At 39.6% G+C, this 23,090-nt stretch overlaps 1 protein-coding gene across 1 annotated transcript in view; it reads left to right on the top strand.

Annotated features, from left to right (window-relative positions):
- Nucleotides 1-23,090, top strand: part of FNDC3B (fibronectin type III domain containing 3B) — a 191,244-nt gene that overhangs the window by 153,098 nt on the left and 15,056 nt on the right. The window contains exons 22-24 of the mRNA XM_085322314.1: nucleotides 1,887-2,167; nucleotides 9,526-9,738; nucleotides 21,880-22,046. Of these exons, the coding sequence (XP_085178440.1) occupies nucleotides 1,887-2,167; nucleotides 9,526-9,738; nucleotides 21,880-22,046 (661 nt within the window). The remainder of the gene's footprint in view (nucleotides 1-1,886; nucleotides 2,168-9,525; nucleotides 9,739-21,879; nucleotides 22,047-23,090) is intronic.

The raw sequence follows: 23,090 nt of genomic DNA, 5'->3' as shown, positions 1-23,090 counted from the left end.
GGAAGGGGAAATATCTAGGAAGCAAAGAATGAAATTCCTATCAGTTATGATGATGAGATTGTCTAATAAAACAGTTAAAGGTATTGCTAAAAATGCATTGCTTGGAGCCAGATACGGATTGCCAAACAGTGGTTTAGAGGCAAGACAAATAACATCATTGGCAGACCACAAAACAAGGCTCACTTAAGAGCTCTAGGAGCGCTTCACTAAATAGAAGATGTCCCTGGAGCAGGATTTGTTTTGAAGAGCTTTTTAAAGGGCTGACAAATCTAACTTTATTATCTCTTTTTTTCAATTGAACAAACACCTCCTGGAAAAACAAACCAAGGCTATCTGTTTGTGCTGTGCATAGCAGACAGAATTATTCACTGCAGCTAAGCATAAGCAAGAAACCAAACAATTGTTGGACATATCTTTCCTCGCTCTTTTMGTCCTACTGAAAAGATAGTAAACAGTTTTCTAGGTCGGTCATGTTCCAATGGGARAATATGGGCATACTTTCCCAGCTGTCAAGGAAGCAAGTGTGGTGGATGATGCTGGGGAATGTCAAAAGCTCCTTTTGGAGGCCTGTATCATCTGCACTAGTGTAGTGCAGGCTGTACCATGACATCCTGTCACAAGCTTTCTGTGTACCGTGCTGGCCAACAGCAYAGTGGGCTATATCAGAATGAGCATGGGTGTTAGAGCAAAGGAAGCTGTTCTTCCCCGTTATTGCCACTCAGTATCTGGAATACCATGGCCAGTTTCGCTCCAGGGAAAGGTTGAAATAGATTCAGAAAAGACATAAAGAATGAATGTTATCTCTGTGGGAGTAATTAAGGGTTGTAAAAGTAGCCCAAAAGTGTTGTAGGTTCTCCRTTCTTGGAAGTTTTCAAGATGCGACTGGACAAAACCCCAAGCAACCTGGTCAGGACTCAGTGCTGATCCTGCTTGGAGTGGCAGGTTGGACTAAATTGTGTCCCAGTGCCCCTTCCAGCCTGGATGATTCTATGATTCTCTACACAAGCATGTATAATAACCATGAGAGGGTAATGCTGGGCATTTCCCGTGCCATTGCAGTGCAACATGCACAGCTTTTACTACATGCAGAGAAACAGTTGATAAAAAGCAGTTCTGTACAACTGTGCAGAGCTGAGCTTGGACAGACATCGGRCTCTGTAATTAGTGAGTAGAAGCGGGCCAGATTTTGAAACTTAGTTTCCGCTATGACTGTGGATCTATGAATTTAGATGAGAAGTTTGATAACTGGTTGCTCTGCACTCTTGTGGAAAATGTTAAGAGCTATGTGCTTCWGTAGTTTGCTAGTGATTTGTGACTTCAGAGGAAGTCACCAATTTAACACCATGCTGAGTTAATATTTTCTTTTATCAGAAACTTTTGGTATGAAATTAGCTATTATTTATGTAAGTTGAGAACAAATGTAGCTGTTAGCAAGCAAAATGCCCTTTATGTCTGGGATGCTCCGCTTGCATGAAGTATCTCGTATTGGACTTGGCAGAAGACTGCAGCAGACTGCGTTCTTGTATACAGGACAGCATAACTTGGGCAGCCAGTTTGTTGGACAGCATGCTACCAGYTGTCACTGACAGCATGATGACTGTCACTTTAGCTCTTACCAAAGTTTGCTACTGCTARAAAGGTTACTGTTAAGTTTGATTAAATAGCTGTTAAGACAAAGATAAATATTCTTGAATTTGTCTGAGTGATACTTCTGAATAGCRAAGGAAGATATTAGTTGCTTTAATATGGAGAGCATGAATCATTTAAACGTTGTTTATTCTCTAAAGAATCAAYGTAACTGTTTCTGACCACTGAGTTCACTATTATAAGCTTGACTGACCTGTAAAAGAGCATTTGTCCTATAAAAATTCTGTTTTGGCACACAGGCTGTTAACCAGGCAGGAGCTGGACCCTACAGCGATCTAGTAACATGCAAACTCCCTGCATCTGTACCTGATGCAGTCTCTGCCCTCTCTGTGCTGGAGGATGAGCCCACGGATGCCTCTCAGCTATCCCCCTCTATGTGCCTTGTACTGAGCTGGGAGGAACCATGCAATAACGGAGCTGAGATCACTTCGTACAATATTGACCTTGGCGACATCAACATTCCAGTGGGAAATGTTACAACTTACGTTATCAATGATTTGCTACCAGAAACCTCATACCGGTAAGTTAAATTTTTTTGTGTGTGTGTAGTGCAGAAACTCAGGATGAGATTGCACTTCTTAATTTTGCACAGGAAATATTTATGGGATGTAGAGGATATTTTAAAAAAGAAAAAATAAGCCATCAGTCTGATACAATTCCTCTATGGAAAGTTTAAATACTAGAGGGTTTTTTTTTACCCTTTCACTCTCCCCTCTCTCCTTCCATTATCTTTCTTTTCTTTAATGTTGCTTTGCTAAGGCAACATTAAGGCATTTATTTACCTGCTCTGCTAGGTAAATAAATTCCCAGACTATGATAGCAAAAATTAGAATGCAACATCACATTTTTTCAGATGCTAATCAATAAAATTCCAAGAATGTGTTATTAACTATATTGATAACTATGTATGGATATCAATTTGCATGCTATGAACTTTTATTTGTATGATTTTGAATGGTATTTCTTATTTTTAGCATATGAAAAAATAAAGAAAAGAAAATCTGAGTTTAAAACCAATTTCTTCATAATAGTCTAGAGTCTAAATTTCCTTTCTAAATGGCATTCCAAAAATTTTATTGTTACTTTAATTTTCAGACTTATATGATGTTTTTCCTGTAACTGCTAACTAAAACAAAAATTAAGTGGTTGCAGGCAGTGAACAGCAATACAGCAGGAGTCATGTCAGAAGAAATTCTATTTTGAGTACTGTTCTAATAAATATTGAAATCTAATTGCACAGCTCTAAAATTAGACATGGCACAGACCTACAACAAAATTTTTCTTGGATTCAAGGGTCACAATCCTACAGATCTTGTAGAATTTAATAAAAAGTTCCATTCTCAAATTTTATCATGTACCCTAAAAGAGAACTTCTTGTAGCAAGCAATATAATACATATTATATATACATTATATATATACAATATATATATTATATATAAAAATATATACATTCTAAAAATTATTTAAACCAAGCAACATGCTTTCATTTTGTGTCTTTACAATGCCTAGAACAGTGGGTCCTGACTGTTACCAAAAGTATCTAGGTTGGAAAACTATGTAGTATTTTTTGGTGGTTTTTTTTGTTTGTTTTGTTTTTTGGGGAACGTTGCAAAGCTTTCTTACAACATTCAAGACTAGGAAAACTCATCTTACTGAAAATTCACCATGTTTTTTACTTTGTAAAGGAATGAGAGAATAGAACCACCTCCTCTAGCAGTTGTCATACTTCTGACCTGCCTCTGCCTCCACATTTTTGTGCATTTCTCCCACTCTCCCTTGCATCTGCATTGGTGCTTATGTGGTCTTCCTTTGAGCAGCCAGATCAGGGAACTCAACTGGTTGGAGACTAAGCAAAAACCTAATAAAACTAATATTGACTGACTTACATAGCTGAGGAAATACATCATCTTTGGGCGATCTGCTGCTTGCTGTCCTGTTGAGGGCCAAAACAGCTAAAACAAAACAAGACCTTTGAGCAGCAGTCAGAAGGGAGCATCTAAATTGCAGCTGTCTCTTTATCTGGTTCCTGCTTGTCTACAGCTTCCTTTGGAGACAAGGGCATTTGTCAAAAGTCTAGAAATGGAAATCTGGAATGAAAGGATAGACAGGATAGCAGCTTAGGCTGCTTTCTAATCATACTGCAGTTTTGTCCCTGCAGTTCTTATTCCTGCTACCGTAAGAAGTACTGTTCTGCGGAGCTCCTACTGGATTTTTTTTGCATTCTGATTTCCTTAATTTGTAAAAGGCACTCAATTAGATTACATGTTTTTAGTCTGGGAGTCTGCTTGTCTCTAATCTGAATGAAAGGGCAAAAGTACGAGCATTAACTGTCTTAACTGTTCTAAATATTTTTGTAGCGCTAAGCTCATAAAAATGATAAGAGCACAAACCAGTAGATGGCCAGTCAGGAGCAATAATATATGAAAGCTTTTTCTTTAATAAAATGAGAAAAACAAACTCCCAAATCTTGCATCTTCCATCTGTCAGGGAAGACAAGTGACTGAAGTTGTGTTGCAAAAGCATCTCATGCAGTACCCACTGCAGTATTTTTGTGCTAATAAAAATAGACATGTTGAAGAAATATTTTGTTATTGGATTGATTGTTAACTTACTGATTTGTGTTTCTTCCTTAAGCTTATATACACCAGTCTTTTATCTGGGAATATCTGTGCCCGTGTAAATATATCCCTGAATAAACACATCCCTTTACACACTCTAGTCTTCTGTGCATTTCAGGCAGCAAGGGCCACATAAGCATAAGAATATTGTTAGTTTTGATTAACCACCATGAATGATTTCCTTGGGCTACTCTAAAGTGGAATTACTATTGCAGAAAATGGAATGAAATTTTACAGTAAGAACATGGGAAGCTGTTGATAATTCTATGCTTTTACAAAAGCAAAGGTGGAACATTTCTGAAATACAGGCCTGGAAAGAGTCTCTTCATCACAAGCAAATTCCAGGCAATTGCTCTTGGAGTCAGCACACTATGTATTTCCTTTCGATATGTGTACTGAGCTGTATTTTAAAAGATGCTGGGGTTTCTGTCCTCCCAGTTCCTCCTTTTCTGCCCTCACATTTGAATTGGAAGGATATTTCAGAACTGCGTTGATCTCATTCTCTAAATTTGTTCACCAACAATTTTTCTTTTTGTCAGCTTTGTTTAACATAGCTAACTCTTCTCTCTCTCTCAAGTGCTTGTTTCCCGCTGTGTTTAAAAGCAGCAAACATGTTTTCTTCCAAGCTTTGTTTTTCCTAGACTAAACAAGCTAAACACTACTGTTTTTAAGACTCTGAAATGTCTTGCCAAAGCTTCAGCAAAATTTCAAGTAAATTAGCAAAGGTTTATGTTTTAAGTTTTGTTTGAAATTCACTGTCAGTGTTTTAGTTTGTGGGAGCCCAGAACTTGAAAGCAAATCTTGGTTATTGCAAATGCACCAAGGCTAAAATTGGAAAGAATCATTGGTTTTGAATAGCAGCATGATTCTAACAGCGTGCACATGTGTGTCTGCTCTTTGGGGTGGTTAGTTTGGGTCTGACGACACTCTGCTGCTGTCCGCCTTTACCTGGGAATGGCTGTGTGTATAAGCATCTTGGAGGATAAACAGAGTAAGCTCAGGCCTCTTTGCAGAGGTGAGCTCAGAGCTGGTGAGTTTGGTGGATTCTGTTTCTGTATTGTGGCAGATCCAGCTAAYGTGCCGTGAGAAGGATTTGCATCCCAAAACACTTTGGAGGCATCAAACTGGGGCATACATCTGCCAGGCAGCTAATGGCCAACTGGTTTGGAGAGAACACCTCCAATATTGGGCACAGCCCAGCACTCCTCCTGCAAAAGGCAGGTGCCTCCCAAAAGCYGTCTATAATCATCAGCTCTGGCCAGTGCTGGCAAGCAGGCCAACTGCAGACATACGTAACGTGTCTATTCTGTAATCCTTTTGTTTTACTGCCATAGTCAGGAAGTTCTGATAATGGAGGAATAATACTTGGACCCGTTTTCTGTGAACTGATGTAACTGGAAGCAAGTTAATACATATTCCACGATAAATAAGTATTCAACAACAATAGAAATRTCAATATTCTGTTACGCTCTGTTCCCAAGCTTTGCTCAATATTTTCCGTAGTTAATTGTGCTGTACTGTTGTAATACTTTGCTATAAAACAACTTTTTTAAGAATGCTTCTTTTAAGTTAGTAGTAAACATAGCCTTATTAAAGCTTAATAACAATGATTATTTTTAATTTGGTTTAGGAATAAAAATTTTAAACAGTTTCTAAACTATATCAAGGGAAAGATCTTTCAAGATGAAAAGAATGAGCATGGATGCTCAAGTCAACAGTYAGGAGTGGGTTGTAAAACAGAATTTATGCTCTGGAGTGGGAAACTAGGTCTTGTTCAAGCCTGGAAAGTGTTACCTGAGTGGGGATTTGGTAGACTGAACAACTGTTAACCATTGTGTTCAGGCAGATGACGGGAGTAGACTGTGCTGCATTTTGAAGTCTGCAGCGTTTTAATTCTAACAGGTTTTTGCAGGTGTGTGTGCCTAGAATGTCACCAATTGCACCAGTCTTATAGGAACTGGTGAATCAAACTCCTCTCGTGTCAGATGATGTAAGATTAATTCAGAAGTGATTTTTCAGTTTGCTGGAATACGAAGCACTTGGAGGTGAAAACAACATCCTCTKTAGTGTGTTTCTTTTCCTAGGTCAAAACTCTTATAAGATACAATGGTCTATGAAAGGTCATTTAATGGTTTCTTAATTTGCCTAGTCTGATATAGATAGATAGATAGATATGTTAAAAACAAGCAGTAGGAAAGCTCAAGAGCAGTGCATCCCTATGAGTAAGAAGTGCAACAAGAGGGGCAGGAGACCTGCATGGGTGAGCAAGGARCTCTTGGCCATGTTCAGGCAGAGAAAGAAAATACACAGAATGTGGGAGAGGGGACAGGCTACTTGGGAGAATTACAAGAATGCAGTCAGAGTATGTAGAGATGCAGCGAGGAAGGCGATGGCCCGGTTGGAATTGAGTCTGGCAAGGGATGTCAAGGACACCAGAAGGGCTTCTTCAAATGCATCAGCAGCAAGAGGAGGACTAGGGAAAATGTGGGCCTGCTACTGAATGGGGYGGAGGCCCTGGTGATAAGGGATACAGAGAAGGCAGAATTACTGCATGCCTTCTTTGCTTCAGTCTTCACTGCTGAGGGCAGCCCCCAGGAATCTCAGAGCCTGGACGTGAGGGAGAAACTCCGGAGAAGGGAGGACTTTCCTTTGGTTGAGGAGGATAGGRTTAGAGACCTTCTGGGCAGGCTAGACATCCACAAATCCATGGGCCCAGATRAGATGCACCCAYGGGTCCTGAGGGAGCTGGCGGATGTTGTTGCCAGGCTGCTCTCCATCATCTTTGAAAACTGCTGGAGAACTGTAGAGGTGCCTGAGTGCTGGAAAAAAGCCAGTGTCACCCCAGTCTTCAAGAAGGGCAAGAAGGAGGACCCAGGCAACTATAGGCCAGTCAGCCTCACCTCCGTCACTGGAAAGGTGATGGAACAGCTCATTCTGGATGTCATCTCCAGACATATGGAGGAAAAGAAGGTGATCAGGAGTAGCCAGCATGGATTCACCAAGGGGAAATCCGGCTTAACCAATCCAATAGCCTTCTATGATGGAATGACTGTCTGGGTAGATGAGGGGAGAGCAGTGGACGTTRTGTACCTTGMCTTCAGCMAGGCTTYTGACACTGTYTCCCATAACATCCTCCTAGAGAAGCTCAGGAAGTGTGGGTTRGRYGAGTGGACAGTGAGGTGGATTGAGAACTGGCTGAAAGGCAGAGCTCAGAGGGTTGTCATCAGTGGTGTGGAGTCCAGTTGGAGGCCTGTGGCTAGTGGCGTCCCCCAGGGCTCAGTACTGGGTCCCATCCTGTTCAACTTTTTCATCAATGACCTGGATGAGGGGACAGAGTGCCTCCTCAGCAAGTTKGCTGAYGMTRCCAAGCTGGGAGGAGTGGCTGACACACCTGAGGGCTGTGCTGCCATTCAGAGAGACCTGGACARGCTGGAGAGCTGGGCGGAGAGGAGCCTCCTGAGGTTCAACCATGGCAAGTGCAGAATCCTGCACCTAGGGAAAAATAACGCTAGGCAGCAKTACAAGCTGGGGGCTGACCTGGTGGAGAGCAGCTCTGCAGAGGAGGACCTGGGAGTGCTGGTGGRTGACAAGTTGACCATGAGCCAGCAATGTGCCCTTGTGACCAAGAAAGCCAATGGTCTCCTGGGGTGCGTTAGGAAGAGTGTTTCCAGCAGGTCGAGGGAGGTGATCCTGCCCCTCTACTCAGCCCTGGTGAGGCCACATCTCGAGTACTGTGTCCAGTTCTGGGCTCCCTAGGACGAGAGAGACATGGAGCTACTGGAGAGGATCCAGCGTAAGGCTACAAAGGTGATCAGAGGGCTGGAGCACCTGCCCTGTGAGGAACAGCTGCGAGAGCTGGGCCTCTTCAGCCTGGGGAGGAGAAGACTGAGGGAGGGGATCTTATACACATTGATAAGTATCTGAAGGGAGGGTGTCAAGGGGACAGGGCCAGACTCTTTTCAGTTGTCCCATGTGACAGGACAARAGGCAATGGGCAGAAATTGAAGCACRGGAAGTTCTGCCTGACYGTGAGGGGGAATTTCTTCCCTGTGAGAGTGACGGAGCCCTGGACCAGGTTGCCCAGAGAGGTGGTGGAGTCTCCTTCTCTGGCGATCTTCAAGGCCTGCTTGGATGCAACCSTGTCTACCATGCTCTAGGTGACCCTGTTGAGCAGGGAGGTTGAACTAGATGATCTGCAGAGGTCCCCTCCAACCTTACTGTTTCTATGATTCTATGAAAATATGAGATTGAAAACAAATAATATTGTCCAGGGCCCACAGACTTAGGTACTATACCTAAATTTGTTATTTATATTTTGACTTTCAAAWTGTGATTATCGGATTTGAAAATGACCCTTCCAAAATAGGATGCTTTAAGTTACAAACCTTTAGTGAAAATGTTGAAAGGAATTCAGAAGTGGTTTTCACTGCRTATTTATACACTGTTTTTATATAAAAATAAAAATGTTAACCAAAAACTAAGACATCATAGATGCTGAAATAATACTATTCATTGGTCTTCAGAGATATTTACAATATGGAGATGGGTTTTATGGTTGCTACACCTGTGTTTTCAATTGATGATTTTACCTGAATTAACTTACAGCTGAGCTGTGTTAGAAAAGCACAAGCCCCTTTCACGTTTTGTTTAGTTATAATTACACAGGTAAAGTTTTCCAACCCTSACTTGTGTCTGTGCCTGTGTCCCTCGCAGTGAGGATAATTAATCAGCAGTTCTCCATGTCATCTTCTGTGACTGCAAAGGGGTGGTCTGTTTTGAGAGCTGCCAGTGTTACATATTTTGCAATCCCACTGGCTAGGTTCTTACTTTAAGTGGTGACTCATTGCGCCTGTAGTACCATTGAGGAAACACAATTGCTCACAATATGAGATACTACTTTAGCATTGCACCAGACTGTAAGGATGATAAAAGGTATTAGATAACCTCACAATGTCCTGAGCACTTGTTCTGATGGTTAAAGGGACTGCCATCAGGCTCAGAGGTTGCTTTGCTAGGTGTTCCTGCTTCTACCTGATTGCAGTTCTCGGTATCTTCATTGCTGTTCTTACGATATAAACAGGATGATAATATTTGTTATGTTACAGAGCCTTTGCCAGAGCCAAATACTGATCGCTGGGAGTATTTAACAGTGGACCAGTGAGGTCCAGACGGTTATTTTGTTTCTTGAGACTTTTGTATGTCAAGAACGTTGTGAAAGCACCTTATTTAACATTAACCTTTTTTGTTGTTTGTTTTAGGATCAGAATCCAGGCTGTCAATGAAATTGGAGCTGGACCATTTAGCCACTTTATTAAAGCAAAAACTAGGCCATTACCACCATTACCTCCTCGATTAGAGTGTGCTGCAGCAGGTCCTCAGAGCCTGAAGTTGAAATGGGGAGACAGCAGTTCCAAACTTCATCCTACCGATGACATGGTCTATATCTTGCAGATAGAAGACAGAAACAAAAGGTAGGAGATACACAATTCTTTTCAATGTGTTAATGAAAACAGATTCTGATTCATCATAAAATATTTGTGAATCACAGTAAGAAAAAATRTTGTTTTCCTCATTATCCTGTACCTACAAACCTACCTAAAAATGTAGTTTTAACAAAGATTCTGTGCCTGTAGTCAGACCAAGTAAATTAAATAACAAAGCTGTTAAACATATTACAGAAAACTGAAATCCATGCTGTAATGTTGAAATTCTAGCAAAACACTGACTTCTCTGCCTGTATATTGAGCTTCAGCGTTGTAACTACTTTACCCTTTGGAATGCACAAGACTGAGATATTGCTCCCAGTGTACTGTGTGTATTAATAAATCAGCTGGTCACAAAGTTGCAAGTCTAAGACAAAACTGGGCAAAATAAGTTCCTTTGGGCAGCATGGTGGTCAGAATTTTACAGCTAAACTCTATTGAGGCATTAGCAAAATAGGAGGTCAGCATCAGGTTGGTATCTATGCAGTAATTACAAAATAAGAATGTAGGGGGACTCATCCACCATGTCTTCCCTCTCTAAAATTTTCTTCAAAGCCATGGGAGCTTTGAGTGTGCAGAACATGCAGAATTGGACATTGCAAGTCTTTTCCGTACAAACAGATGTGGTCAAGAAGCTCCAAAGTCGGGGTTGGGRAGGACAATGTGAATGTTGCTTAAGCCTGATCCCTTCAATGAATAAATATCATAGATGGCTCATAATTTACTAAGAAACACTCACTCTCAGCTGGTTTAATTACATAAAATAATTGATGTATGAAGTAGATAATCTTTAGGGACCTTCAGTACAGATAATTTGGTGTAAATTAGCGTGATTTCTTTAATTTAAATAGAGCTGTGCCAAGTTTATGCCAGCTAAAGATCTAGCCCAACAGCTCTAATTGTGAGTAATGAAACCACCATGAGTAATGCCTAAATACCTCCTACTGTCTCAACTCGGAGAGATGCAGAGAGGGTACATTATCCCTTATATTAATACTGAGAGGTGTTCAGTGAATATAAATGCCCATTTGAAATTCTGACTGATAAAACAGTTTCTTCGGAGTGCAATGATGCTTGGCMGGAGCCTATCACCTGCAGCAGCATGTGATCAAGTCAGCAATAAAGAAACATCCGGCAGGCTTCTTTTGTTTGCTTTCACGTAACACTGCAGGTAGGATGGTGAGGAACCATAAATTGTTTTAAACGTGTTTTTATGTTGGAGAAATAATAAGTTTCCTTGTAAGAATAAAATGTTATGTTACCTGGCAGCAGAGAATGAGAGCTTTTTCTAGCATCACCATTTRCTTTTGCACAAACTTTTCTAACTGCAAATGGTCTCTTAAGAACTTAATTAGGAGCAGTTACTGTTCCTTGTGCTTGTCCCTCTGCTAGGTCTTCCAGGCTTTTGGTTAGGATTATAGTAAACGTGAGCCCCCAAAGGTGCACCGAAACTGCTTGATTTTTTTTGTACTGCATTGTTTTTTTTTTTTCCTTTTGCTTGAATGGAGTCTTTTCATAAAATGATTTCTTTTAGTGGTTGTAACAGTAGCAATTAGTTCAGTTAATATTGGAAATGAGCCCTAGCCTYGAGCCCTCAGGCTGATTGACTGCCCACCAGCATGGGCACAGCATATGAGCAGGTTTGGTGTATTGTTATCTTTGTTMGGTGCCCTGTTTGAGAACAGTTGGAGCTGGCAGGTCTTGGCAGTAAGACCCATTTTTTTATTCCATCTCTCATAGTCGCTGTTGTGTGCATCTATCACAACGAAAGATATTGCAGAAAGGATCCAGCAAAGAAGTGTGTATGTTCTGGAGAGCTGTCATTCCTAATGAAYGGAGAGGAACAGCCCACATGTGAACTGGTAGAAACAGCAGTTAGTTGTGGTGATAGGAGTCTGCTCTTAGATCGTATCCATAAAATAAAGCCCACCACAGCTGAGCAGTTACTCATTCATGTGAATGCCTGTGAAAAATACTGGAATACAGGTCAATGCAGGTAAACTATGGACATTGAATGGAATAATGTAAGGCCAGCCTATAGTGAAAAATGACACAGAATAAATGATGTAGAAGGGTGTTTTGGGATCTTTCATGGTGTTGAATGAGTTGTAGAAAAATTTCATAGTGTCTCCTCTGCTTACAGAAGAGATAGCTTCTGACTTTTGGGAAGGCTACGCATAACTCAGACTCGTTGAGCTAGAGGATTAACCTCTGTCATATCCCTAGTGATTCAGAAGATTTTTACTCTTTCTCTATACTGAAAYCCCCTCACTCAGGGTACAACTTTCCCTTCTCCAGTGAATCTGTGCAAGCAGTTCGCATATTGTAAGGTTGCTTACTCACAAGGGTTAAAATATAGGTTAACTTCTAAATGCCATTGAAAATTTTTAGAAATAAAGAAGCAAAGTGAGCAAATCCTTTTCAAAAAGAGAATCAAYATTGAGTCAGATTTCAAGCCCAATAGCTTTGATAGCCTTTTTCTAGAGATAAAATCCTTATTTTATGCAGTGATAGTCAGCCAGTGCTTTTGAGTGTGTCTTGGTCATTAAGAATTGGTTTTAACTTTCCCATGCCATAATAAGGTGTAACAGGCAAGTTGCTGCAGACTAAATGTTTCATTGATTGCAAGACCTTGTGAAAYAGAATACTTGGAAATCTCCTGGCACTGATTAATGTAGGGGCTGRCAAAGGTGTGTGTGTCCGAAATGCACCTGCTTTATCCCTCGTTCACTCTTCAGTGTGTGACATTTAGGAAGATCGAATTAGCATCTCTTGTCCTTTCAATTATGTGTAGCATTAAGTGGAAATGAAGAAGAATCTTTTTCTAGAAAGCACAGTACATGGAAATGTTAGTTGGGAGCAGTTGACCTTTACGTATAAAAGGACTATAAAATTTCTTTCTTTTTAAAATAAACTCTCAGTTGTGACTTTGTTTCCTGACTTAGTAATGTCAAGAAAATAGTGTTAACCAGATTGCACTATTTTCCACATTACTGTGTATTTTTCCTCTCCAAATGAAACAAATGAGCCTAATTATAGTAATGCTTCCCCTCCCCCCCACTGGTAATTAGTCTTTAGTTGTTCCTACAACTAATTATACTACTTAATGTCTTGAAGTGCTTACACTATCCAATCTCAAAAGGAGAATTAGCAAATACATTATTAGTGGGTCATTCATCATTTGCTTCTGTTTTTTTTAGACTAATATATATTGCAGTTGAGATAATTCTGTGATTTTATGTATATATAAAGGTCCAAATAAAAGTATCTGTAATTATATATTAAGAAAGAATCCTTGGTGATGTTGGGTAAGGAGTAATTTAAATATACTCTTTAAAAATATMAGTGAAGGATCACTATTCTTTAGAAGGCTGCTTTGGCAAATGGATTGTAGGAGATGATGTTTACTGATAATCTAAACTGTAAATGCTTTTGTTGTTACTTAATGGATAAACGAGTTTTGGCCCCATACCCTAATACAGGTAGCCCTGGAAAATTCTAGCTACTCCAAGGAGGGAATTGCAACCAGCTAACATAATACCTTTCTACTTGGGAAATTTTACCTTAGTGTGAGTAGCGGGAGAGCTTTTCCCGAACATAGCAATTTCTTTATGGGACAGCTGCTCTGAAGCAACTCCTGCAGACTCTTGCCTTGAGATTGCCGAAGACTTTCTTTTCAACAAAAGAGACTGATGACTTAATGCTCAAATTTACATTAACATAAAATCCTGCATCATTGAATCATTTGGAGTTTACCCATTAATTTCAGCAGGGAAGGCATTTTTCCCAGTGGTGCTTTCTTATGAAGCTGTGCACTGACCAAACTTCATCACTAAGATTTGTAAAGCAGTAGTAAAAACTTGKTATGCAGATCGGTACGCAGAGAGCTCTTGCAGTCTTTTATTCCACCTAAAAAAACAGCAGAGTGACGATTTCAGAAAGCTGAGCAGTGCCACAGCCCAGCTCTTTCTTGAAGGCCGTTTCATTTATTTCAGGAGGCATCACCYGTAATGTTCCTTGGCCAAGGAGTGCGCTATTAATCTAGTGCAGGCAGCAGAGGACATCCGAGCTGTAAGCTTGTTAGGCTGTCAGTTGCCTTCCAGTGGCTCAGGTTGTCTATCCTTGTTCCTRTTTGGTAGGTGCAGAGTAGAGACTTTAAAGCCTGAGTATAAACAGCAGAGACATGCAAGTTTTTCACTGATTCTAAGGGACATGATGTGGGAAATGGTCCTTTTTCTTCTGCTGTGTATCATCCTTGGTGTGTATGTTTGCTCTGCATTAACAGGGAGGCAGAATAGAAACAGAGATAAATTGCTAAACATTCCCTCTGATGACTAGCATAACCATTATCTCGTTACTGCAAGTTTCAAGCAGTCTGATTAGAAAACTGTTTACACTCATGATTTGATCAAAACAATTTGCACTCATTTTAACAGCAATTATTGATATGTATCTGGCCTACTGACTTGTAAAATTCTATTAAAATATACAATTAGATACACTGACGTATCTTTGCAAAAACCTGCAGGAAAAATAATTTTCATACTGAGTAAAACAATGATGAAAGGAAATGAACAATTAACACCAAGACGTATGGCATGCCACAGTTTCTATTTAGCTAGGCTTGCAGAGTAAAGTCGTCATTCAGAAAAGTCTTTAAAATAGCCTATGTTTACTTGGATAATGTTGCATTGTATAGATGAGTATTGCTATTAATAGTAGCAGTAGTTGTAGTAAGAACATTGTGATTGGATACTTGAGGCTTTGTAGTGAGTGCCGGGCAAATAAAGAAAAAATATCCCAAGGGACAATTTAAAAAACTTGTAAATGCATTTCAGCTCGTTCCTAGAAACAGGAATAAAATGTCGTTTTTAGTAGGTATGAGTCACCTTGCCTTTTGAGACMAAGTGAGGTGTGAGAAAAGTATGTTAAAGGTCTGAGATAAGATTTATTCAGGATATTAGGACTCTAATGAGACACAAAACTAAATGCTTTTCAGTAAGTAGGTTCAAAGTTTCCCTAATTTGCTGGGAAATTCAGTAGTTAGTAATATAGAATGAAACCCCTTTATACTAATCCAATTTTCTCTTACATTTTCCCCAGTATGCACCTGCTGCACCATCAGACTTCATGGGTGTAGCTGAATATTCATCATATATAAGAACACAGTCAGGACCAAAGACTATCTCTGTAATGAAAGCTAGATCTAAGTGTTTGTAACAAACTCATAAGAAAAATGATACTTTGTCGGTATGATAACTAATATATGAAGTGCTAGTGGGGTCTGGCTTATGGTGAGGAGCTCGTTAGCTGATTTTCCTTAGAGGGCACATCTCTAACTTCCAACTTGATTTTGTTAAAGCTGATAAAGTAGATCCTAGACTTTGTTTCCATCCAGATGACTAAGAATGTTATTTTGATAAATGATTATGAAGATATTGTTTTAAGGTTGATAAAAATAATTGTTACCATATCTGCAAAGTGGTTTGTAATGCTGCAAAAAAATGCATGTAAGAGCATTGATTTATCATCACTGAACTGTGGGGTTTTAGGGTTTTTTTTTTTTTCTGTTTTGGCTTTAGCTTTATTAAGCCTACTCTTATTTATATCTAGTTAATTATTAATGTATTGCCATTAGAAACCATGGTATTGTTTGCTGTCTAATTTGTAATCTGTTTCTTTTTGACTATATAGCTATTACGGGCCACTGGATGTTCTCCTAATTTCCCTTTAATCTTTCAGTGGAATGCTGCTAATTCCTATTAACTTGTGCTCAGTATTCATTTTTTTTCCATCTGGTCCTTGGCTTGTTATGTGGTTCCACATGGGGGGTGTTTGTCAGATGCTTTACTGATCTGTTTTTTATTTTTCCTTGAATGTGCCCTGAAGCTATTGAGATTTTACTATGTGTTTTTCTCAGGACTCGCTGAACTCAGTATTAAACATTGTTCACTATCTCTAGCTCATCCTTAGAAGTTGATTTTCAAGGTGCTTAGCTGCTTTTCTCTCTTAGTGTGTGTCCATCTCCCACCTGTATAAAACAGCAGAATTTATGTAGGTTCTGTGCAACTACTTTGCCAACTTCCAAGAAGTCTAAAGGATTGCACAGGGCTTCAGCCTGGCAGTCTGSCTTGGGAATAAAAGAGCAGCAAGCAAAAGGAGCTGCAGCCTTCTCCTGTCTGGCAATACGTCAGGAGTATCTCCATTTTCAATAATTCCGGACATGTGACAAGTGACTATCTATGGTAAATACGGGTTGCATGGTCAAACTCAGCTGTAGGTGAAAGGATGATGTAGTAGAAGCAAGCAAAAAATCAATTTTGGGCTGCATGTGCTGTTGGTCTAGCCTGTGGATTGGAATGTCCAGCATATCTTCTCAGTTGATACAATGTGCTAGATAGACATAGGAAGCAAAACTATTCCCACCTCTTACGACTTCTTTCCTTTTTCTTCTCTCCRCTTAGTTTTGCTCTTCTAAGTATAAGACAGACTTGTCTCCTTCAGTGGTCATGTTTTTACGTCTCTCAACCAAAAATTAGATTGAAGTGTACTGAGGAGGTTTGTTTCTAGACATATTGTAAACAAATATACATATTTTAAGGTATCTTTCAGGAACCRTGTCTTCAGGTCACAGAGACCAAGGTATCCTGTCTGCCTGCTCCACAGCTCCATCCTGACCTCATGGTAGGATGGGAAGTCAGGCTCTGGGGAAGTCACTGGGTGTGAAACCCTTTCAGGAACTTCCACCCAGATTTTTCCCTTCCCTCAGCACTTACTTGCAAAAGGTAGATTTGTGGGTGGGAGATGTTGCTGATTTCAAACTTTCCGTTGGGAGCCGAAGATTTTAAACCAAAATAGAACAGAAAAATGTGTGTTGATTTCTGCACATGTATCTCTGCCAGTAAACAGAATAAAAGCCTACTCTGTACCTTTAAGGYGTGGTTGATAGAGAGATTTCCAAGTGCTTATTGCTCTTACCAGCTGGTGAAGGAGATGACTGTTGGATTATGAGCAGTATTAATTGATGAATAATATTATTATTCATCATGTTTCCTGTTTACCTCCTGGCTTCAGGGCTCCTCTACAGCCTAACTTGAAAAACCGAAAGGGTACCTCTCTTTTGACATCCAYCTAAAGTTCTTCTCGGTATCATTTGCCTTTTAATAAATTAATTAAATTCTACTTCTGGCATCTAGATTTAGTAAAAATTAAATGATGCTTTCTTGCATCAGCAGGAACAAACTTCATTTGAAAGCTGATAGGTGTTAAACCTTCCCACCAGCTGTGGCTGGCAATGATTTGAATGCAGGCAAGTTTTAATATGCAGAACATTAATAAGCAAGCATTGGCCCCGTTGGCGTCTTGAGATGCAGGGGCACACGGAGCACTGAGCTCAGTGATCTGAGCCGAGCTTGTGAGTGGAGCGGAGATGCGTGAACTTCAGTGAAGCTATGCTCAGCAGAGGATCTGGAAGGGTTTTTTTTTAGCTGAAATACTGCAAAGAACTGAATGTTCTCTGTCCCTTGTGGTGAATTAGATGTTTTTGTTTTGAAGCTTCTGCTTTCCTGGGTGCCACCTCCTAGTGTAGGGAGCTGCTGGTGGGGCGGGGGAACCATACAAACCAGTGAGGGTTTGATAATGTTCTTTAAACAAAATAGAGGAACAGTCTAGAGAGTAGGTGAGGGCTGTAACTGTGCAGAAAACGGGGATGTTTTTTATTGTTGTGATAATATTATTAAAGTAGTTATTGATTTGTGAAATTCGTGTACTTTGGTTTGAAATTATGCGATTGGCTGCATATTCTCAAAAGAAGCCTCAGGTCACCAGGTTAGATCATTGGTGTATTAATGATTTCTCTCCAGCCAGAATTGCAGCAGATCACCACGTTTTTCTGGGAGACAGTAAAAGAATCACTCAGGTTGCTTCTTAGCCATTGTACTTGGCTTGAAATTGCTCTTATTCAGTGCYATACATTAGATTTTCTTCCAAAGTGAATTGTTGTGAGAACAAATGTGTTACTAAACTATAAACAAAACCAAAGAGCTTGAAAAGGAACCTGCTGATTAAAATGTGCTGTGAACTAATGAATGAAAGCAGAGTGAGCACATTCATAATCCTCTGCTTGACTGGGAGTGACTGAAGAGGAGGAAACAAAATAACTACAACATGTAAAACATTTCCAAGAAGATCTTGATTGAGAGTAAAAAGGTATTGATGAAAAAATAACAGCAGTGGTATCTTCTAAACAATCATTCTAGAACATTATGTTCTGTCTTTTCCACTGTCTGTTAGTAAATGAATGATCAATTTCTGACATGAGAATGGCTGGGAAGGAGAGTAATTCAACTCAGTAAAGTGAGATGAGAGGGGAAGGATGCTCTGGGAAGTGTCTGCTTCCCTAGAGAAAGTTGCAGAAAGGCAGGTGTTAGGGAATGCATACTTGGCTAAGATGCAAGCATACTTCGTGTTTAGTTTTCCTCCACCTTGGAGGGGAGATTGAGAAAGAAATAAGAAACCAAAGTTAATGCACCTCTATTTTTTAGGTCAGGAATACTTTTGGCATTTATTTGGCATTTTGGCAAAAATAAAACTTTTGTTTAAACCACTTGTGTCCCCATAATATTCCCAAAGTTGTACCAGTGCAACTTTTTTACCATAACATTGAACCAGGCCAGGGAACTAATCCAATATAAAAATAACCTATTTATGTAGCTCTTTAACCCATACTAGTTCTCTAATCCAGATCACCATTTAACCCTACAAAAAGAWGCACCACAGGAGCAGCATGGTGGTGGGAACAGTCAGCTCATGGAGGCTGGGGCAGGCTCAGCTAGCACACCTTCTGTGGGAAGTGTGCCTCAAACATCAGCATTAGTATTTGGGCACTGTTTCACATGAAACTTAAACTAAACTGCTTGAACATTGTAGTTTGGCCAACTAAGAGCATTCCTGCTTTGGTAGAGGAGGCAACAAATGGTAATTTGTAAGGCCATGTGCTCATCCCTGTATCTCTAGCTTAGCTGCACATCAAGAATGGCTGAGAAGAGCTCCACTGGACTCTGCACTTAATTCTAGTACAAGCTTCCCATCTCTTGTGGCTGAATGTGTAAGTTGTGGTGTTAGCTGTACAGAGTATGTGACTTGTGTTCTCTCTGCTCACATTCAGTTTATGAATCGTATAAAGCTCTGTTAGATGAGTGAAAAGAATTGGTAAGGGTTTGGAACATAAAGAGCAGTGGACAACACGAGACTTGCCAAGGAGACAAAGGTACACAAAGCTGAGACTTAAATGTACATGTTTAAGTTGTCTTTAGTTTTTTAAAAAAAGATAATTGCATTAATTTGAACAAATTGTCTTATTTGTAGCAGTTTGTAATGTATGCTGACATTGCAGTCACAAGCAATCATACTGGTTCAGTGTTAAGTTCACTGCAATCCTTCTTCAGCTGAATACTTAGGAGACTGAAAAAAGTTGGTAGGACATATTTCTCCGATTCTATAGCAGGCTACATCAAATGGGAACTACACTGCTTTTAAAAATAACAGAAATAACTCTGGAGGATTATGAAGTGCCTGCTTTAGACTTGAAGAAAATACTATATTATTACCAAAAAAATCACATATGTTTTGAAGTTGAAATGTTCCGTCTACATTACATTTCCTACATCATGATATGCATCTTCAAACATAATTATGAAGTATTATCATAGAACAGCTTAACAGCAATTGAATTTGATTGACTTAATAATCAACCTTCTAAAATCAGAACAGTCATCTTCTGAAGAAAGGTAGCTAAATGTGCTTTCATTTGTCTTGTGTGCTGACCATGGATGAGAGCTTTTCTGGAATGCTTTTTGCTTTCTTTATGGATGTTCCTTGCAATAGAGATATAAAAGTAAAAAGAGGTGGAGATGGAGAGTGGATGGGAATATTATTCCAATTCCCAAATGACTGGAGAAGCTGAAGTGTTTTGCCAGATCACTTTTTCAGTGTTATGAAACCTCGACTGATCGTATTTGAAAGATGAAACACTAATTAGAGAACTAAAATTCATTGCTGTTCTATCAATATGTTTAGCAAGGGCTTCATCATCAGCCCAAAATGAGATAGAAGYGTACATGTCTGTTAGCTGGCAAGGTATGTTTATCCTCCCATGCTTACCTAGCTTCGTGGATGATTGCAAGGACAATTTTAATCTAAATATTGCATTGCATCTATTTTGGTATCTACAGCCTTAGATGAGAGTGAGAGACAAGGCTGTGCACGTCTGTGAGTACTGTGGTGGTTTCTGAGACAGTTGTGTGATTGACAAAAAGTAAAGAGGGGGGGAGAGAGAGAGAGAAAGAGTTGAGCRGTCTTATTTCCAGTTGTAACACTATCCAAAATGCTTGTGGTTTGCTGATCATGTGGTGAATCCCAAGAAATCTCACTCCTGCAACAGACCTGCTGTCAAGTCTTTTGAAAATTGCYATTGTGGCTTATGTGAACCTCAAACTTGGGCTGGCAGGCAATTCTGCTTAAAACTGCACAGGCGYATGATTGAAAAAATTTCCTTTAGGAATAGGCTTTAAAATCTGCTGTTAAAAATTTATTGATGTTGACCTTTGATTTGTAGTCAAAGTGAGGGGCTAACTAAAACTCGGTGAGGGTAGTAAGTCAAATTAGTCCTCAGAGTACATTTTCAGCAATTTAAATTACCTGAACATTTCTTTTTATTACAGATGATTCCTGGTCTCTCTATTTGTACTTCTGTGGATTTCAATCATAATTTAATATGAATTGATTTCTGACCCTGAGAGCTAACGACAGCCCCAATTTCTCTGAAATGCTCAAATTGGTTATACTGTACATCCTGTGCAAAGCCAAAGGGGTCGGGACTTRTTATCCAGGATAGAGCTAGTGCCTAGATAAGGGAGGTCAAAAACACATCACTTCATTGGCTTCCTGGTGATTTCAAATCAGCTGAAATAGTTAGGATATTTGAATAGGTATACTAAATCATCATAAAACCATGTCATCCTACTTGGTGAATTTTATATTCTCCAGATTCAGGACTCTTGCAAGGAAGACCTTGTTCTTGAGCAGAGGCTGAATGGTTTGGTGCAGCATGCCGAGCGCTTCCTCTGTATTAACCCTCATTCCCGTTCTGCTCGGCCCCTGTGAGCCCAAGGTCTTTAGAGAAAAGAAATGCTTAGAAATTGCTGGCTAATGTATGACATACTGAAAAACATTTATCTGAGCAGAGCAACTGAAAATAGAAGGCAGATTCTCCTTAGCAACTTGAGGTTTTTTGTTTTTTGTTTTTGATTAAGTGCCATTGATTTTTGTTCTGCTTTATATTTTTGGAAACAACGCGTGGTGATGTCTGGCATTGTCCAAGGAAGTGTTTTGCAAGCCACTTCCTTAGTGTATCTTTCTCCTGCTCTTACAGCCTGTTCTCAAGCAGACACATCACTACAGTTGTCTCCCAAATCTTGTCAACTGGCATCCCAGCCTGCCTATCTGATACCCTCTCTGTAATCATGCACTTCCTATTGCTTTGCACACATGATCCGCAGTGTATTCTYTCTGAGCATGTTTGTCTCGGCTGTTGTTTGTCCATCTTCAGTCTATAAACTCTTTAAACTGAAAGCGTATAATATATTAACCCCAATCCTTATGTCCTGATCTACATAATGTTACTCWGGCTTTACGATGACATGGACAACAGTAAGATCTGGTGTGGGAATAMGAACCAAGTCAAGCAATAAAAGATTAGAAGTTTTAATCTTTTTTTTTAATTATTTTTAAACTAACAGCGTTCTTGGTGTGTTGTAGCAGAACACAGTTAGTCCATTTTGATTACTAGGTAGTAGGAGATGCACTGACRGAAGATTTTGCACAGAATTCATATAATCATTTTGCAAGATAAGTTTTAATWGCAAAAGAGACTGATCTCCTCATTTCCCTAATCTAATAATCATTGTTTATATATTAATAACATACCATTTTTATACTTAAGTTTAATAGCTTTGCAAAGCATGCTCTGACAATTTTCACAATATAGATGCCTTGATCCACTGTGCATAATAGCCAGAAGTGTCACTGCAACTCTGGTRTAATTTGTTTTCTCATTTTCTTTGTTTCCAGGTTTATTCCAATTTACAGGGGACCGAGTCATACGTACAAGATACAAAGGCTGACAGAATCCACTTGTTACTCGTTTCGAATACAGGCTGTCAGTGATGCTGGGGAAGGACCTTTCTCAGAAGTCTGCACCTTCTGCACAACTAAATCAGTCCCACCTGYAATCAAAGGTAGATAGAAGATTTTTTGTAACATATTACATACATGAGAATGATGTAATTATTTAAGTAATTTTTAAGTATGTAATTTTATAAGGCCATACCTAAGTATACAATAATGTGCGTAAGAAATTGGTGTGCGCTATTTGCATATTGCTGAGAGTAGTGAAACCGGATTATGGTGGGAAGTTAAATTATCACTGAAGAAAATCTCAGATGAACAACATAAATGTTGTACAAACCACTACTGTTCTATAGGAGGTTGCTCTATTACTATGGCTTAGTGGAACACTTAATAAGGGATATAAGTGCTATAGTATGTATGTATACATGCCAACGTAAGCTCTAGTAAAGTTGCGTGTTGTTTTAAAGTGTAYAGATGATGTTCAGCTTAGCACTTTAGAGTTTATTTCTTCAATTTATAAAATCATTGATATTTCATATGCATAAGATAGTAGATTATCTCATTTAGTATATTTTCCACTAGAAGAAAAAAGACCTAATTAAAATGGAGTTTTATAACAAAACCTCTTTTATTTTGTGTGAAGTCTACCCTACGTTCAAGTCTGTTCATAAAAAATTATTATGAAGGCAGCAGATTTGCTGTACTGGCTGTCAGATAAACAGAGCTAAAATCAGATACCACACTGATCTGTTTTTCCTTTGTGCTTTAAACTCATTTGTCAAACAGTACCATGCACTGTGTGAAATAGCAACCGTTAGGATTTGTCAGAGTTTTCATTTGCTTTGCTGTTTTTAAAACCTGGTTTGGGTGATTGTGACACCGTTCGTAATTGGAGGGTTTAGAGGGGGGAGAGCACTGCCAACGTGCAGTTTCCCTGGCCCTGAAGTTAACTGCTTTGAACCACCCCCAAGAGCATCTGTCTCGCCCTGGGTGCGGAGGGAGCACAGGGAGATTTGGCCTCACTACACTAGAATCAGCAGCCCGCCTTCATCTTCGCATGGATGTTGCCTGGGGTTTCGCGTTTGCTCCAGTGCTGCTTTTGGACGAAGATACCTGTATTTGTCTGGTGCGGAGCTCGAGTGCGGGTTACG

This window comes from Rhea americana, unplaced genomic scaffold, assembly GCF_003343005.1.
Source record: "Rhea americana isolate MKP2758 unplaced genomic scaffold, rheAme1 scaffold_76, whole genome shotgun sequence".
In the NCBI taxonomy this organism is placed as follows: Eukaryota; Metazoa; Chordata; class Aves; order Rheiformes; family Rheidae; genus Rhea; species Rhea americana.
Note: the sequence above shows the minus strand (reverse complement) of the source record. Positions and strands in the feature narration are given on the sequence as shown.